At 39.0% G+C, this 17035-nt stretch overlaps 4 protein-coding genes across 4 annotated transcripts; 1 reads left to right on the forward strand and 3 right to left on the reverse strand.

Moving 5' to 3' along the window:
* LOC18789237 (phospholipase D Z) lies at positions 228-2889 on the reverse strand. Its single transcript, XM_007222800.2, has 7 exons — positions 2575-2889; positions 2277-2481; positions 1926-2127; positions 1636-1829; positions 1321-1474; positions 950-1114; positions 228-853 (listed from the first exon to the last, which is right to left on the reverse strand). The coding sequence occupies exons 1-7, from the start codon at positions 2747-2749 to the stop codon at positions 389-391; spliced, it is 1560 nt and encodes a 519-aa protein (XP_007222862.1). The 5' UTR covers positions 2750-2889; the 3' UTR covers positions 228-388.
* LOC18789332 (BTB/POZ domain-containing protein NPY1) lies at positions 3817-8949 on the reverse strand. Its single transcript, XM_007221958.2, has 4 exons — positions 7974-8949; positions 6404-6473; positions 4978-6150; positions 3817-4633 (listed from the first exon to the last, which is right to left on the reverse strand). The coding sequence occupies exons 1-4, from the start codon at positions 8033-8035 to the stop codon at positions 4088-4090; spliced, it is 1851 nt and encodes a 616-aa protein (XP_007222020.1). The 5' UTR covers positions 8036-8949; the 3' UTR covers positions 3817-4087.
* Positions 12231-16053, forward strand: LOC18788541 (transmembrane 9 superfamily member 8). The gene is made up of 7 exons (XM_007221908.2): positions 12231-12726; positions 13405-13569; positions 13649-13758; positions 13846-13954; positions 14043-14155; positions 14261-14414; positions 14555-16053. The coding sequence occupies exons 1-7, from the start codon at positions 12616-12618 to the stop codon at positions 15710-15712; spliced, it is 1920 nt and encodes a 639-aa protein (XP_007221970.1). The 5' UTR covers positions 12231-12615; the 3' UTR covers positions 15713-16053.
* LOC18788494 lies at positions 16111-16986 on the reverse strand. The gene has a single exon (XM_007225965.2). The coding sequence runs from the start codon at positions 16671-16673 to the stop codon at positions 16293-16295; it is 381 nt and encodes a 126-aa protein (XP_007226027.2). The 5' UTR covers positions 16674-16986; the 3' UTR covers positions 16111-16292.

Consider the following 17035-nt stretch of genomic DNA (forward strand, 5'->3'; position numbering starts at 1 on the left):
TCTAAAATTTATGGTTATGATGAACAATAGCTTGGATACCCATAAATTTTTCCTGGAAAAAATAAAATTTCAGTTTACTCAATTAGCATGAGATAGAGCAATTGTTTGAGATAAATGGAAATCCATTTCACAGTTAAAAGTTCAGGTGGACATAATCTTACCTTCTCCAACAAAACGAAAGCTCTACATACATGTCAGGTTCAGATACCAATGAGAGAGATTTTAGATAGAGAAAAAAATAACTCTTTATTCAGGTTAAATTTTCCAATTGTATGTTATCCTAATTCCAGAGCAACATACGTCCAGCACTTTCATTTACATTCTATATTCAGGGCATTGTCCATTGATTTGCAACTCTCCAAGCACAAGAAATTCAAGCAAGTGCTCATCAGCTTGAACAAGCACTACCACCTTCCCCCAACTCTTCAACTGGCACAGCATATGGAGAATCCCAGTCAGCATCAAAGACTTCTTGAAGTTGAGAAACAATGGCAGGCTTGTATGTTCCAAAGCTGACACCCGCCGTTGTATAAAAGTAATCCCAAATAAGATTGCTTGTCCCTACGTGAGCTCGAACATCGCTTACTGCATACTTTCCATGATTGACCCTGGTATAACCGGGGTATATATTTCCAGTATCTGTACCATTGGCAGTGGCAGCAGGTCCTGTCAAGTTGAAACCTGGGACTATATAGTACTTGATCTCAACTTTCCCAGCACAATGGTTATACTTGGATGAAGAGCAGAGAACATTAGAGTAGAGGAGAGATTTCAGGTACGGATCTGTGCTGTTGATAAAATGTGCCCAGTATGCTACCAATATCTTCACTGTTGCCTTCTTCGAGAAGACAACCTGCCAATTATATAATTCATATGTCTTGTGAGCTTTTAATTAGTGGGAGAAGCATGAATAAAATAAACGAGAAGCAGTCAGAGTGGAAGAGTTTACCTCTGATATTGCAGAGGAGAGGGATGCCCAATAAACTGTTTGCTTTAAATATTGGGACTGACCAAGCCAGTCCATGGTACTAATCCTAACAGTGCCTCCAATTCCTACAGATTTAATAGTCTCTACCCATGCCTGTTCATCAGCCTGATACCTACCAAATGATAGCTGCAGCCCAAATGCCGTCAAAATGGATAAAGAAGAGAGGTTGGGACGCAAGTCAAATACACACAAAATGAAGAACGTGTACCTCAACACTACTGATAGACTATATAAAAAAAACATATGACCAAATGACTTTTCCATTTACAATTATACAAAGAGAACCAAAACTTACATTTAAGAAAAGAAAAAGTTATATATTGCCAAGTTACCTCTGGAGGAGCAAAAGAGAGATAGCTGGATTTGGGTTGCAAATTTGAATCATTATATCCAGGAGTCTGGAGTGGCAATTTGAACATATATGGATCTGACAGTATAGGATATCCTGCTACATGGCGAGTCTCCACAGATCCAGGAAAAGGTGAACTGCAGTGAGAGTGACATAACTATACAAGTCATCATACTTGAATTGCAAACACAGACAATACCTAAAGTATCTAGACACTTAATACAAATATCTTTATATGAATATCCAGCATTGTAAACTAGAATTGAACCAGTTTCCAACTACCAGCCTCAAAACATACCTACACCTCGCTTTATACTCCACAAAATGTGACCAGCAAGGAACTTGCCTATCGATCTGCCACTGTTGATCTGATACAGTTGTTGTGTGAGCTGTAGAATTAAGAGACGCAAGCTTCCATAGGTTGTCAAAGTAGGTCTCAACCTTTCTGGCTATTTTTGGACAATCAACCAAGTAAATTCCAAGTTCTTTCACCTGCAACCATTTAATAAAAGTACATCGTAAGTGGAAAAGTAAACTATACAAAGCAACATGATAAATTTGCAAAAGTAGCAAAGTTTCACAAAATACTTGTGTGAGAGATTTCCAGTCATTGTTTGCTGATCCAATATAGACATCTCGTCGATCCGATATCCAGACTTTGGTATGGACTATGCCTGATCCCCACCAATCACTAAGCAGTAAAGTCACATTCTTTACATTAGGCCTTCCTGAAGCAAGGTTGGTTGGTTCTGTGGTATAGTCAGGATATACACCTGAGTGTGAAAGTAGCCTAACAGGCTAAGACATTATCAACAACACAAACAATATAATCACTTTAAATTAATCAACACATAAATTAGCTACAATCTTAAAACTTTTCTGAGAAATGGCATGTGGGTTCTTTAGCAATGGCTTAATAAGCAAGTGCAAAGGTGTAACCTGATAGTAACATTGCGATCTGCAGCATTTTCCAAGGCGCTATAAACAGAAGCACCTTCCTGAGCTCCAAATCTCTGCAAATCCTCTTTTGAGTACCCAAAATCCCCAGAGCGAGGATCTTCAGGGTGCGCTATCAACTGCCAGTACTGAGCAATTACGTCCAGTCTCTCTGTTGAGTTCGACGCCAACCATTTGAGCACATCCCCTGCACAAATTACAAACACAAAGAATTATAATCAAAACAAGTGAAGATTTTGCTTATTGGGTTTTGATTTTTGAGCGATGAAATTTATGTTACCGGTGGAGAGGACGCCAGGGACACGAGGAAGACTGGGCATGTCGGTGGGGATTGATTGGACGAGCCATGCTTTGCATTGCGCTGATTCAGTGACTGGTAGCAGAAGCAGATTCACTATCAGGGAGAGAGCAATCGCGATGAAGATGGTGCTTCTGTGACTGCCAGTGACTTTCATCTTTCTCTCGCTCTATGGCTATGGCTTCCTTCTCATACGATTGGGTCAATCAATGACTGGATATGGGAAGAAAGTCAAAAACTCGAACTTCAAAAGGAAATCGAACGTTAGTTTCTATATTTGATGAATTTGAATTTACAATTTCATCCTTTATTTATTCCGAATTCATCTCAAATTAATATTTCATCTACAAGTCAAATGGTCCCTCATATATTCTATTATCATGCATCTAATTGCAGGGGAATATTCTCTCACAAGGATCTCTAATAAGTGAGGTTTTTATTTTTATTATTAATAGGAGAGAATTGATAAACATGGAACATCTTTTAAAATCATACGAAAAACCGGATCGAGTGCTAGTTGCTATTTAACAAGTGATGATTCGGCTCGAATGTTTAATAACATAATATGTTAAAATTCGAAAAAAGATAATTTTTTACACTTGAAATTTCAGTTCAGATAATTTCTGAGGAATTAAGAGCATCCACAGTTGGGGGAGGGGGTATTTTCGAGGGTGTAAAGCCACTTTTACATCTCCTTTACACGTCCACAGGGTGTAAATACGTTTTTTGCTCCAATAGAAAACGACCAAAGATGCATATTCGATTTGTTTGTGATAATTCTTTTTTGTGTGTGTGTTTTTTTTTTTGTATGTTTTAACTTTTTAAAATTAATTTTGTGTGTGTTAGATTTATTTTATTCTTCCAAATAAATGGACCTAAAAAAATATAAATTTGGAGAACATATAATTTTACCTACACACTAACATAAAAATATCTACGTAAAAATCTGGGCCATTGGAAGTGCAATGCAAATTGCATGAAATCTAGGTCTTCCATCTTGAGTTCCAATCCTTCTCTTTCCCCTTTCTCGTGGATCCCACTTGCAAGGGATGTAAAAAGAGATGCAAATGTGCATCTAATTTTACATCTCCATAGTTGTGATGTATTTTTACAACCATTTACATCTTCCCATTGAAGATGATTCCGACGACAAAAGTTGTATATTTAACATACACCCTCCCATTGTGGATGCTCCAAGATAGTGGCATGATAGTCTGATGACAATGAAAGAAAAGAAATGATCTGATATTTCTAAATCCAAATGAACTAGCACTTAGCACAAAACACATATATAATTTTACAAGTGGAACCAAAGGATGTTAGACAAGGCACACAAATTTTAACTACAATGAACTCCCTTTGAAATAATATATGGTGGATAGAAAGACAAAATGATAGATCATCATCAGCTACAACAAATTCTACCCCTTTGTACACTTGGTAGTTGGAACTTTCCCGACCCATTCAATTTTAAGCAGCTCAGAAATCACCCTTACTAGGAGATAGAATGCCTCCTGTGTCTTGAAGATGAAACAGACTTTGTATCACCAGGAACAATTGAAGTTGGACTCTGAGAACTCCCAGATGTCTCAGAGCTCCTGTTCTCCACATGCTGCCCCTTACCCACAGACCATAATTTATCAAAGATTCTCCTTGACCTAGACGGCAACAATTGCACACCACTTCTACTGTTTTTGCTGTTCTTCTTGCCCAATTTCCCGTTCTTCTGGAACTCTTCAGTTACCTTAATTTCGCTCATATGCTTCCCCAGAGGTTTGCAGTTTTCTTCTTCTGCCAACGCCATCTTGTTGCATTCTTCATCCAAATTTGTCGTGGAAAGCGAAGCATCACTGGGATGGTTGTTAGCAGCTCGAACGCCAGCTGCAGATCTTACCTGCTCAAAAAAGAGAACTTGAACAACAACTCGGAGTGGAAGCAGCTCATTCTGTGCAGCATCCATCGACGCTTCCATTGTCAGTTTCTTGACATTCATTAATCCACATATTCTTTTCCTTTCAGCCTTTGTCAAACTAGGGTGCTCCTGGAGACAAAACAACTAATCAGTATTCATGTAAATATTTCAGCCATGTAATATCTTATCCACATCTGGACGAAACAGAACAAAGTGAAATCCAAAAGGTTTTACATGGCTGGGAGTTGCAAGGAAAAGTTATTTTTCATATACAACAAGCATCAAATAAGGTTCACATCTATTCGGACCAAACATACGTTTGACCATCTCATAGTCTGAAAGAGAAATGGTAAATCCTATCCTCTTACCCAAATCTCAGAAGCATGACAAGGCAACTCTAGTGAGAAGATAAAAGCATGGAGTAAAATCAAGAGAATAAAAAACGTAGCTGGACATGGCTTAAATGCGCGTACCTTCAGGTAGATGTCAATGGCTTTGTACAATCCATCATGAATTGGCCTTGCCGACTCAGGAATCAATTGTGATAAGTCTATGAAACTAGAGAGGTTAAGATTTGGGTCATGTGCAATTTCGGCAAGATACCCATCAATCAGTCTACCAACACTCAACAATGATCCATGCCCTAATATAAACTTATCACTCCCCTTTTCATTTTTCTCAACCACATCCAAATTCCAGTTACATTTTTCATGCATCAGAAACTGATTCACAACAGAATGAACCAATTCAACATCATATATAGTAATTTGAGGAGATCGAGCTGGGATCAATAAATCAACAATACGAGCTTCGTGCAACTTCAAACTGATCCTCTTCACCAAATCCTCCCTCAATGAGTAGTCAGCTCCAACCAAAATAGAAACTTTCAAAAGTTTCAGCAAGAAACTGCATGAACAACCCATACCTTTGTCAGAAGGCAATAAGCAAATAATTGTTTCTACCAGAGATTTGTTCCTCAAGGCATGCTCATCAGAAATCAGTGCATCAACAGAATCTGGCAACCATCTAACTGCGTAAGTTTTCAGGGCCTCCCCAATAACAGCACCATCCATTCTTCCCTTTGATTTCACAGCAATCATAACTCGCTTGTAGAGATCAATATCCAGCTCACATATATCTTCAACCCACCAATCCCTGGGAACTTTTTCAACTCGATAATTCATCCCTTCTTCCACAATTTTATCAGTCTCTGCTAATTTTCGGTTATATGTGTAGGACCAGCTGATGTTGGCAGGGTCTACAGATGTTTTAGAAGCAATTGAATCTATGCATCTTCCAACAATCTTCAGATCCTCAGCCCATGACAGAAGAGGTTTGGTGGTTTGGAGAACAATAATGGAATCTTTCCAGCTACGGAAGATACTTGAGTTAAGGAAAACCTCAATTTTGAATACTAGGTTACTGCGATCAACATCCTCAGTCATCTCCAGATACTCAGCAGCGCAACGAGCAGCCACAACATTGTAAGCATTGAGAGTAACAGTCATTCCATAGCAAAATTTTGCACAAATTTCAAAAGATTTTGGCCCACCAGGAAAATCAACCATGTAAACTTCTTCAGAATTCTCTTCATTGGCCTTAGATACTAGTTTTTGCAGGCGATTGCTCTTGGACAAGAGAGGGAACTGGAAAGAAAAATAGAGTTAACAATAGCAAGCTTTGGTAGAGAAAAGCAGCAGTAATTTTAGTAAACGAATATATCATTTCAATAATGAGCACCCACATTTTAAATCTGAAAACTGCTATACATGTTCAAAGGAACATAAAATTTAAGAATATTCATATGCATATATGACACCAAAACATCAAAACAAACCTGATGCAAGTATAAACAAAAATCATCTCATTTGACGAAAAAGAGTGGCAAGGAAAAAGTACCTTGTGAAGATAAAACTTCACTTCCCCGACATTTATAATGACATCTGTTGCCAATTCAGATGACACATATCTGCATGAACATATGAAAATCAGTTAATCACATAGACCCAAGGACGGTAGAAAACTAAAAGAAGGCATGAAAATGTAAAATATCTTCATAGTTGGATGCATATGACAACAACAACAACAAAAGGCTCAATAGGTTGAATTTAAAACCAGTTTGGAGGTATTAGGTTACTGGGTTAATGCATCAAGCTTTTCAATCTTGTTCTTAGTAAATTTTTACAATGAGAAGCTAGTTTGTGCAAATTCAAAAACCCCAGTCAGGTTATAGACTTCAAATTAGATAAGGCAAGATGGCATGCTGTAGCACAATATTCAAAATCCCTTAAAGTTGTAATTGAAACTAAAAGATCTACCGGCGAATTAATACTGTAATGAAGTAATACAGTTGGACAAAAAATAACTGTCATGTAGTCCATGTTTTAATATTCCATCTAATTCACCAATGCATCTAGCTCTTTTTCAACCTAACAATACAATTTGCATCTATGAAACTGGCACATGCAAGATCTAAGAAAGTTCCAGTCATTTGCATATTTAATCAGATGAAGGAAAAACGATGCACCAGAAGACAAATTTCACACATAATTTGTTTGACATAAAATGCTACTAAATCAACTGGAGATATAATCACCAAGTGAGCTTGTTTAAAGATTTTTATATATAAAAAAAAGGTTGGTTGAACCCATGTCATCGTTTACAGGCAGGATTTCACCAGAGTGATGATTACAGATCTTGGGTACCTCATATGCCTTTACCACATTTGGACCACAAACTCAACTAAAATAGTGACATTCCAAGGCTGGACCACCCCCTGAAAGACCCTTCGATACCCCCAACTCCCTTTACCCGACTCTCGACAATTAAAATAGCTATACTTTTAAGAAAAAAGAGAAAAACAATGATAATAACAACACGAAACGCCCATGTGCCTTCTTCATCTCTTGCTTTGTTTTCTTATTTATTATCTCCTAAAAAGTTTCTTGTATATCTTATCCAAGAAAATAAAAGGGGGTGTTTTCTTGTATGGTGGCAGTTAATCCTTCATTTTTTCTGTATATTGAGGTATATAAATCACCACCTAACAGTAAGTTCACCCTTTCTTCACCATGCAATGGAAGCATTTCACCATTTATGTATTAAGCCGAGCTTACTTATACAAAGAAAACCTCAAAACATATATGCATTGCGAAACAAAAATGAACAACGGAAGCCTTTCACCATTTATGTACAAAACAGAGCATGCTTATACAAAGAAGACCTCAAACATATACGCATTATGAAACGAAAAAGAACAATTTCACAATTTTAAGGGGAAAAATAATTTTGATAAAAAAGAAGGGGTGGGGGGGTGTGGGAAGAAGACCTCAAGTTCAGACTCTAAGGGAAACCTATTCAGCGCAGAGCATCGAAAGCAGAGGAAAATAAAAGAAAAATTTTGAAAAAAACTAAATGGCTCTACTGAGTAAAGCTTGTGGCAAAACAAAACTTGAAAAGCCATATTTACCTGATAGACTTCCCATCAGCTTGAAACGCATCAGGCTTGGACCCCAACTTCATAAACTTCATTTTTACCCCAAAATAACCTTTTAAGCCACCAGAAGTTACGGTAACAAACAACCTATGGACAAGTACTGCTACTCCACAAACGTAGACTCCGTTTCTTCTGAGTCTGATGAAGCTGCGGCCAATGCCAACTTTCTCTCTCTAAAATGGCGGGTCCTGAGGCTCAGCTCAGCTGAACAGAGACAAACCCCCCTCGTCGCTCTTGAGGACAAAACCAAATACCGAGACCAAAAATGGCGCTTCTTTAGAGGTCCTCTCCTTCTTCCTTCCACTCTCTCACACTCCTCCCCCCCCCCTCTCTCTCTCTCTTTCTGTAAATCACGCAACCAGCAGAAACGTTGGACCGACACAAGCCCTGCCTTGGCCTTATAGCAAAGCCTCGACCTTTGCGCTCTTGTTCCCATTCATTTCAAGCCTTTATGATGACATTGATGAAACCACAACTATTTCCACCAAATCACTCATACCCCATAATTAAAACCCAAAACCCAAACCCAAAAGGAAAAAAATCAAAAAGAGAGAGAATTGCTTGGAAGTTGTAATTTTTGCATCAGAGGATTTTATGAAGAGCTCTGTTTTATTTCTCTTTCTCTCTCTATCTCCCTCAGTCTGCAAAGCTCATAATAAATCCTCGCCGCCTTTACTTTAATTCACCCCTGATCCGCTAAAGATTTTCCTCTCGTTTCTTTATGTGATTTTCCAAGGCGCAAATCTCAATGACTCGATGATGTTTGATATATAGTCTGATCGGTGTGGCTCTGACGCAGCTGTCTCCTCCTCTACTAAATTTTGCAGCGAAAGAAAATAATAACAAAAAAGAAAAAAGCAAAGAGACACAGAGAGAGAGGGAAAGTTAGAGAGAGAAAGTGTGTTTGGGTCTAGTGTGTGTATAGAGAGTAGGGGACTGTGTTACAGAGTGGCTCAGAGGACTTTTAAGAAGCTTTTATGCCGTTAAAGCACGCCACCCTTTTCTGGACTATTTTGCCCCTGCTCTTTTATACTTTTCACCTCTATTGTCCCTCCGTCGTCTGCCTTCGCGGGAGATCTTGCTTTACGCGCCGGGGAAGGAGAGTGGAGGGTGATAGTAGGGTCCATGTGAGGGTGGATGTTCCTGCCGTTTGACGCGTAGCTAAGATGAGGAACTTTTGACTTTTGACCCCCAAATCTAATAATAGGAATGGCTGGCTGGCTGGTCGCTACGTTTTTTCATCTGGATAAAGACCTTGCAATTCGTAATTTCCTATAAGTTTTTTTATGAGATAATCAAAATATATGAATAAATCATAATAACGTCCAAAAACTCCATATCAGAATCTCCTACAAACGGGTCGTGGGATCTTTGTTTCACCATTCCAACAGCCAGAAAACTAGGGTTTATGGTTTAAGATTAAGATTTTACTCTAGTTCTAGATGTTTGCTTTCTTTTTTTTCTTCGATTCAAAATAATTAATGCCTTTTTAAGAAAATAATAATTCATCACAAAAGTTGGGTTTTTATTTATTTATTAATTTATTTATATAAGTGATATTGTGAAAGAATAGATAGGAACACTGAACCTCGAGTGCACGATAACTACTTATAACTACTTATGCTAAAATTAGATTTTACACATGTGGACATTTCATGGTCATTTGGTAAAACTTTCTCCAAGTCAAAAACTGGTAAAATGGGTCAAACTTCTTAGTTGAATTACCTAACTTGCACTATTTTACAGCCTTGCCCATTTAGTCAATTAGACAAACACTGTAAATTCTAGTATTTACCCTGTCAGGCGAGGGGGCTAAATATGCAAGTCAGATATAGGCGTCTTCAAGCTTCATGGTGAGCTATGTTCCCTGTCAAATTGGTCAATTTTTATTAAGCTACAGGGTCCCTTTTTCATCCATAGGGCCTGAGCTTGGGACCTTAGGGTTGTGCAAGAGTAATCAATCCCCTTAAATGTTTGCTTAATTTTTTGGACAAGGGAGGAGAAGCTTTCAGAATCACCAGCAGGACCCCAATTCTCTCACATCTTTACAGCTGCTGCTTCATCATTGTACCAGTCCTCAACCACTTATGCATCTTTATCCTTTAATGTGTTTCTACAAAATAAAAACCTTTTCAATTCTTTAAGGAACCTATTGAATTCACCATTGAATTCATTATTAGTTGAGTCATCTAGTTTGCTAAACCTAGTGTGGGCCGGGGAGATTTTGGGTCTCGTATACATCAACGAGAGATTTGTAATAGCATAACTCAACTCATAAACAATTGATTGTAGCGAATTTTGAATTTTACATACATTAATGGTTAGACACGTGAACAATAACTATAACATAACTCAAGTCATGCAATTTAATTATAGTGAATTTTGAACTTTACAGACATTAACATTTAGACTTTTAAGCAATTGATTATAACAGCTCATAAAACAATTACTTATAGCGAATTTTAAACGTTACATACGGTTAGACTCGTACACAACTGATGATATCAAAATTGAAGACATATATTTGTCAATGATGTAAACTCGTGGGTGTACTCTAAAGAGGAAATTATTAGGCGTGAGCTGTGAGCCCCTACCATCATAAATTAATGATGGATACTGGAAAGAAAGATGAGAGGGTATTGGGTCCCAATTCCAAATGAACAATGGGTTTATTGGGTAGGAGGAGATGGGTGAGTGAGGGGGTTGATGTGCTTTTGCTTGGCAAAAAGCCGATGTGGGGGACCATATGTGACCCTCTATGGCCAACCCCTTCGTGTGTGTTTGAAGAATAAGTTGCACGTTTTAGGTTTTTTGGTGCTATTTGGGTACACATTAGAGATTCTGTCCAGGTTTTATGCTCTTAAAGCTCGACATTTACTTACCCACATATCAACCTCTGTTCTTTTTCCCTCCCTCACGTCCACACGCTATAATACAATTAACTCCACCACAAGCATTCCACTCAATATGAAATTTTGCTTCTCTTTTTTGTTTTTAGGTTGGTGCTAACGCCACTTCAGATCCACACGTAACTCGACCTCTAATCGTAAATTTTTAATAAAAGTGCAATCGATCACAAAACACATGTATTAAGTAAATTTCAATACTATTTAACTTCTCATAATTAAACTTAAAATGTTTAAATTTACAACTCAGTTCATAATTCCACAATTTGTTTGGACCACTCATGCATGTTACTAAGCTAATATATTCACTTTAAAATGAAAGATCGACCCCACCATTGCAAGTAGGAACTAGCACCAAAAAGCCACAGCTAGAAAATTCAACCTCAAAATTAATGCAATATAATTTTCTATAAGGTTGTACAAATCTTAAAATAGAAACCAAAACCAAGTGGGGTTCTCTCTAGCTATCCCCTTCTCTCCCTCCTCCATCAAGTAGTGAGAGTGACTTGCAATATTCCTCTTCTTATTTTGGTACAAAGTTAGATGGTGTGGTGATGTCCACTTCAAGCCATTACTCTTATGAAAATTGACAACTAAACGATGCTTATCCTCCCCCCCCCTTTATTCAAGTGGATGCCTTATTCATGCAAAAGAACATAACATCCTTGACTTGAGGAAGGGAACAAAGGACATTGTGCAGAGCCAGTGGTATTGGTAACCCAAGTCTCATCAATATTCTACAAGGCCTTCTGGAAGGTGGCACTGGCAAGGCAATTTCTTATATTTTGGGCTTAGCCTACGACTTCACAGAAATCCCAGGAAAATTGCAGCACCATGTAGAGGCCCAAGCCTAAACTTTGATCCTTGCAGGCTTGCACTATGTTGCAGGCCCAAAGTGCTAACACAAACCCAAAATTAGAAAAAATGGAAAAGAGAAAGAAAAAAGATAAGAGGGATGGAAACGAATCTGTGGAATCAAGATTCTCGTAGCTCAAAGTGGTTAAGAGCATTTATCCCGACACCTGAGGTCCTAGATTTGAATTCCACTTTTCTATGTCGCTTATATATAAAGAAAAGGGAATTTGTGCAGTGCAGCAAATGGTGGTCAATCTTGGATTCATCCCACTGATCTATTTGCCCTTTTCCAGATTCAGATCAAAATTTAAGGTGCAGGAACTAAAATAGCATGTGCAATTGTTTTACGTTATATGCAATATAGTTGGAAAAAACATTGCAAACGACATGTCGTTACGTTAAAGGAAAGAAATCTGTTGCAAATTGCAGTTGTGTATAAAAAGGAAAAAGATCCAGTCACGACAAACTTTGATAATAATCTAGGCTGGGCTTTTATACTCTGTGGGCCGAATCTACAATTGCTTTTTGTAAATCACAGAAATATCCAGCGAAAGGCTAACGTGGCACAATCAAAACAAGCATTCACAGCGTCACCTCACCAGATCTCACCGGACAGACTCCAAGTCCACCCCCCTCACACTCTCTCTAAGTTTCCGCTCTCCTTCTTTGTCCCCTTTTTAATATATTTTTTCTTCATCAACTATAATCTTTCTTTTTTTTTGGTCGTTGTTATTTTCTTTTCACGCAACGCAACAGACAAATACGAAGCGAACTATAAACACCAACCAATAAACATTTCCTCCAGATCTACACAGCCTTCTGCTCGCTCTCTCTCCCTCTCTCAGTCAGAGGCCATGGAGACTCGTAGATCCAAGGCAGTCCGTACACTGACGATCTTTCTACTGCTCATCCATGGCGCTCAGTCCTTTTACCTCCCCGGAGTCGCCCCTGAGGACTTCATCAAGGTCAGCTCTCGATCACCGACAAATCTATCTTTCAGTTTTTGTTTTGTGTAAATTGGATATGTCGGTGTATGAAATATGAAATGAGTGATCTGTGATTTCGCTTTTTGGATCTGTATTCATGTGACCTAGTGTTGGTTTTTCGTCTGTTTGGCCGTCGAGAAAATGGAGGAAAATGAACGGATAATAGCTTTTCGTTAATTGAGTTGGATACTATTGGAATATTGAATCAATTTAATCAATTCAACTTAGATGTAGCGCAGCTGACCTGATCGTAGTTAAAATTCTGAGATTTATACGTTTTGATGTGAGTTCTTTGTCCACCATTTTTCTTAGATTTTGCTTAGGTTGTGTTTGAGCGTTACTTGAATGCGTAGAACAATGTAATTTTGGGAGTAATATGCGGCTGAAACTAACGCATCAGATCTTGGGAGGTCCGAGCTGCTATCGATCTGTATAGGCCTTAAGCAAGTACTCTAAGAGCTCGTCATTTAGGTTTCACTGGATTACCGATGCTGTTTATGAAATTTGAATTATTTCTCATAAGTTAGATTGGGCATTTGTGGTTGTTTTACTTCACTTGACTTAGAAGCAAAGGACTTTGAGTCAGGATGAGGAAACTCTGTTAGACAATGTTATGATATTTGAGTTAATTTCGCCCTCTTGGATCTGTAAATGCAGGGAGATGATTTGAAAGTGAAAGTGAACAAATTGACATCTACAAAGACTCAGCTTCCATACTCATTTTACTCTCTCCCTTACTGTCGACCTGACAAAATTTTGGACAGTGCCGAGAATCTTGGGGAAGTACTTCGTGGTGACCGTATTGAAAACTCCCCCTATGTGGTTAGTGTTATTGTACTTGTATAACTCTCAGGCTGCTTGTTTCTCCTATGGTCCTTAAATTATTGTGGATACTGTGCAGTTTAAAATGAGGGAGCCTCAGATGTGCAATATTGTCTGTCGGTTTACTCCTGATGCCAAAACTGTGAAGCAGTTTAAAGAGAAGATAGATGATGAGTATCGTGTGAACATGTACTTTTCAGACACTGGAAATGATTTATACTAAAAAAATATATGTGAGGAAGTTGCATCTCTTATTGAAAGTCTCTTTTCTGTTAGGATCCTTGATAATCTGCCCCTCGTCGTACCCATTCAAAGGCCAGATCAGGAGGCTCCTACTGTTTACCAGCTTGGCTTTCATGTTGGGCTCAAAGGCCATTATGCTGGGGTATGTGCATGGTTCATTGGCACCAAATAACTTTTTGTTTGGGTATTATTATGGTTTTCTCTTGCTTATTCAATGTTATTGTTCTCAGAGCAAGGAAGAAAAGTATTTTATCCACAACCACTTGGCATTTACTGTCAAGTACCATAGAGATACACAAACTGAAACAGCAAGAATTGTGGGATTTGAGGTTAAACCATTCAGGTCAGTTTTCCAGCGCTTCCTGTTCCACTAAATGATTCCTTCCTGCTGAATCTTCTTTTTTAAGTATCAATTGATGATATGTTTGTGGCTGTTGAATGTCTTCAGTGTTAAACACGAGTATGAAGGTAAATGGAATGATGCAAAGACTCGTTTAACCACCTGTGACCCCCATTCGAAACACACTGTTGTCAATTCTAACTCTCCTCAAGAAGTTGCTGAGAAGCAAGAAATTGTATTTACTTATGATGTAGAATTCCAGGTGCTCCTTTAACTTCAAATGTAACTCTTATTCCTAATGTCCCCCATTTAACTGAATATCCCTGATGCCAATGGTGATTGAACATGCATTGTCACTTGCTAGTATTCTCATGAACTGCTTTTTTCATGTCTATTGTTTAGGAAAGTGATGTGAAGTGGGCTTCTAGATGGGATGCTTATCTTTTGATGAGTGACGACCAAATCCACTGGTTCTCAATTGTCAATTCATTGATGATTGTCCTCTTCCTTTCTGGCATGGTAGCAATGATAATGCTAAGAACCCTCTACCGTGACATTTCCAAGTATAATGAACTTGAGACCCAGGAAGAAGCACAAGAAGAGACTGGATGGAAGCTTGTCCATGGGGATGTTTTCAGGGCTCCAAATAACTCCGACTTGCTCTGTGTATATGTTGGAACTGGCGTTCAGTTCTTTGGCATGATACTTGTGACAATGATCTTTGCTGTCCTTGGTTTCCTCTCCCCGTCTAACCGAGGTGGTCTTATGACAGCCATGCTCTTGCTTTGGGTCTTCATGGGACTTTTTGCCGGTTATGCCTCTGCTCGCTTATACAAGATGTTTAAAGGGACAGAATGGAAGAAAATTTCTTTCAGGACTGCAGTCATGTTCCCAGCAGTTGTCTCTGCCATTTTCATTGTCTTAAACACTCTGATTTGGGGCCAGAAATCATCCGGAGCTGTCCCATTTGGAACAATGTTTGCCCTGGTCTTTTTATGGTTCGGGATCTCAGTCCCACTTGTATTTGTTGGAGGCTATGTTGGGTTCAGGAAGCCAGCACTGGAGGACCCTGTGAAGACGAACAAAATCCCAAGGCAGATCCCAGAACAGGCCTGGTACATGAACCCAGTTTTCTCGATTCTAATTGGAGGAATCCTCCCATTCGGAGCAGTTTTCATTGAACTGTTCTTCATCCTCACTTCAATTTGGCTGAACCAGTTCTACTACATCTTTGGCTTCCTCTTCTTGGTGTTCATCATCCTCATCGTCACATGTGCCGAGATAACCATCGTGCTCTGCTACTTCCAGTTGTGCAGCGAGGATTACTTGTGGTGGTGGAGGTCGTACCTAACGTCGGGCTCGTCAGCGGTGTACCTGTTCCTCTACGCCACATTCTACTTCTTCACAAAGCTTGAAATCACAAAGCTGGTCTCAGGGATGTTATACTTCGGATACATGCTTATTGCTTCTTACGCATTCTTTGTGCTCACTGGTACCATCGGCTTTTATGCTTGCTTTTGGTTCACAAGGCTCATCTACTCATCCGTGAAAATTGACTAAAAAACTCGGTCCCGGGGGAGCTTGCGGGCGGTGATCTCTCCTCCCCTAGAAGACGCAACAAGAAAAATATCTCAAGTAGTGTAAGATTTTGCAATTTAAAGTTGGATTGTGCTTTTCAAAAATGTATCCTATTGTGCTCAATTTTGAACCATGACAAGCCGACATGATCATATTTCTGTTAGAGTATATTTCTATTTGTTTATTTTTCAAGAGTTACCAATTGTTACTTAGGGACCTTATTACTTACTCGTCTATTTGTATTTTCTGATTTTCATGGTGCTATTTCCATGAGGGGGTGCAAGCAAATGTTTTTTTAAATTTTAATTCCTTAAGGTTAATGATATATCAGTTGTTTATTTGTAATGCATGTTGTGGTAACTACACCAAACACAAATCACTTGAAAATTTTACACTACTACAACAAGATTGCTGCTACAAGAAGATATCAAGTATTGAACTATGAAGAAAAAGACGCCAACAAACAAATTATGAAATTAATAACTTTAGAAAAACCCCTGCCAAGCCTAGTGGAGTTTCTTCTTCCCCGTTCGATCAAAATCAGAATAATTAAATGAAAGTACTATTTCCTGGGGTGAGTATGCTCAGGCTCGGCGACATTGGTGGCGACTCTGGCGACATCTCCGGCGGAGGCTTCAGGCTTCTTGAGGTGGTAAAGGGTGAAGTAGCCGATGACGCCGGTGATGAGGAAGCCGGTAATGGCCATGGCGGTAGGGCTAAAGGGAAGCCTGCGTCGCTGGTGAAGAACACCGCCAGGGTTATGACCAGGGGGCCTCTTTGATGCCTCCACTCCAGCTCTTTTCACTTCCTCTGCACTCATTTTTGTTGTGTCTGCCGTTTTCCTCCAATCTTCATTCCCCGCCATCTCTGTCTGTGTGTGTGTGTGTGTGCAGGTTTTGGTCTCTCTCTGTGATGAATTTTCGGAAAGGGTGAACCCAAACATGTGCTGTGGTTTTCAACTTTGAATTAAGCTTTGCAGAAGAGGAGGATGAGCATTGCATTGCTGACACGTGTTGAGTTACGATGCCCCAAGTGAAGGCTCAGTCTCTCAACACGTAGTGGGTTAGTGGGTTCGTGTAAATCTCTAGTCCGGCATCGTGTTGCTTGTGCAAGAAAAATCTCCCTTTAAAAAAGAAAATAACAACAATAATTTGTTTTAAATATTTTTGGGCTGAGAATAAGTATATGTGTTTGGGCTGCATAGATGGCCCAGCCCAACCCAACCCTCCCCTGAAAAACGACGTTGTGCTGAAGCCTTTTCCAACCAACCTCCACAACACAATGTCGTATTTCTATTTGTCTACT

Source organism: Prunus persica, chromosome G1 (genome assembly GCF_000346465.2).
Source record: "Prunus persica cultivar Lovell chromosome G1, Prunus_persica_NCBIv2, whole genome shotgun sequence".
NCBI lineage: Eukaryota > Viridiplantae > Streptophyta > Magnoliopsida > Rosales > Rosaceae > Prunus > Prunus persica.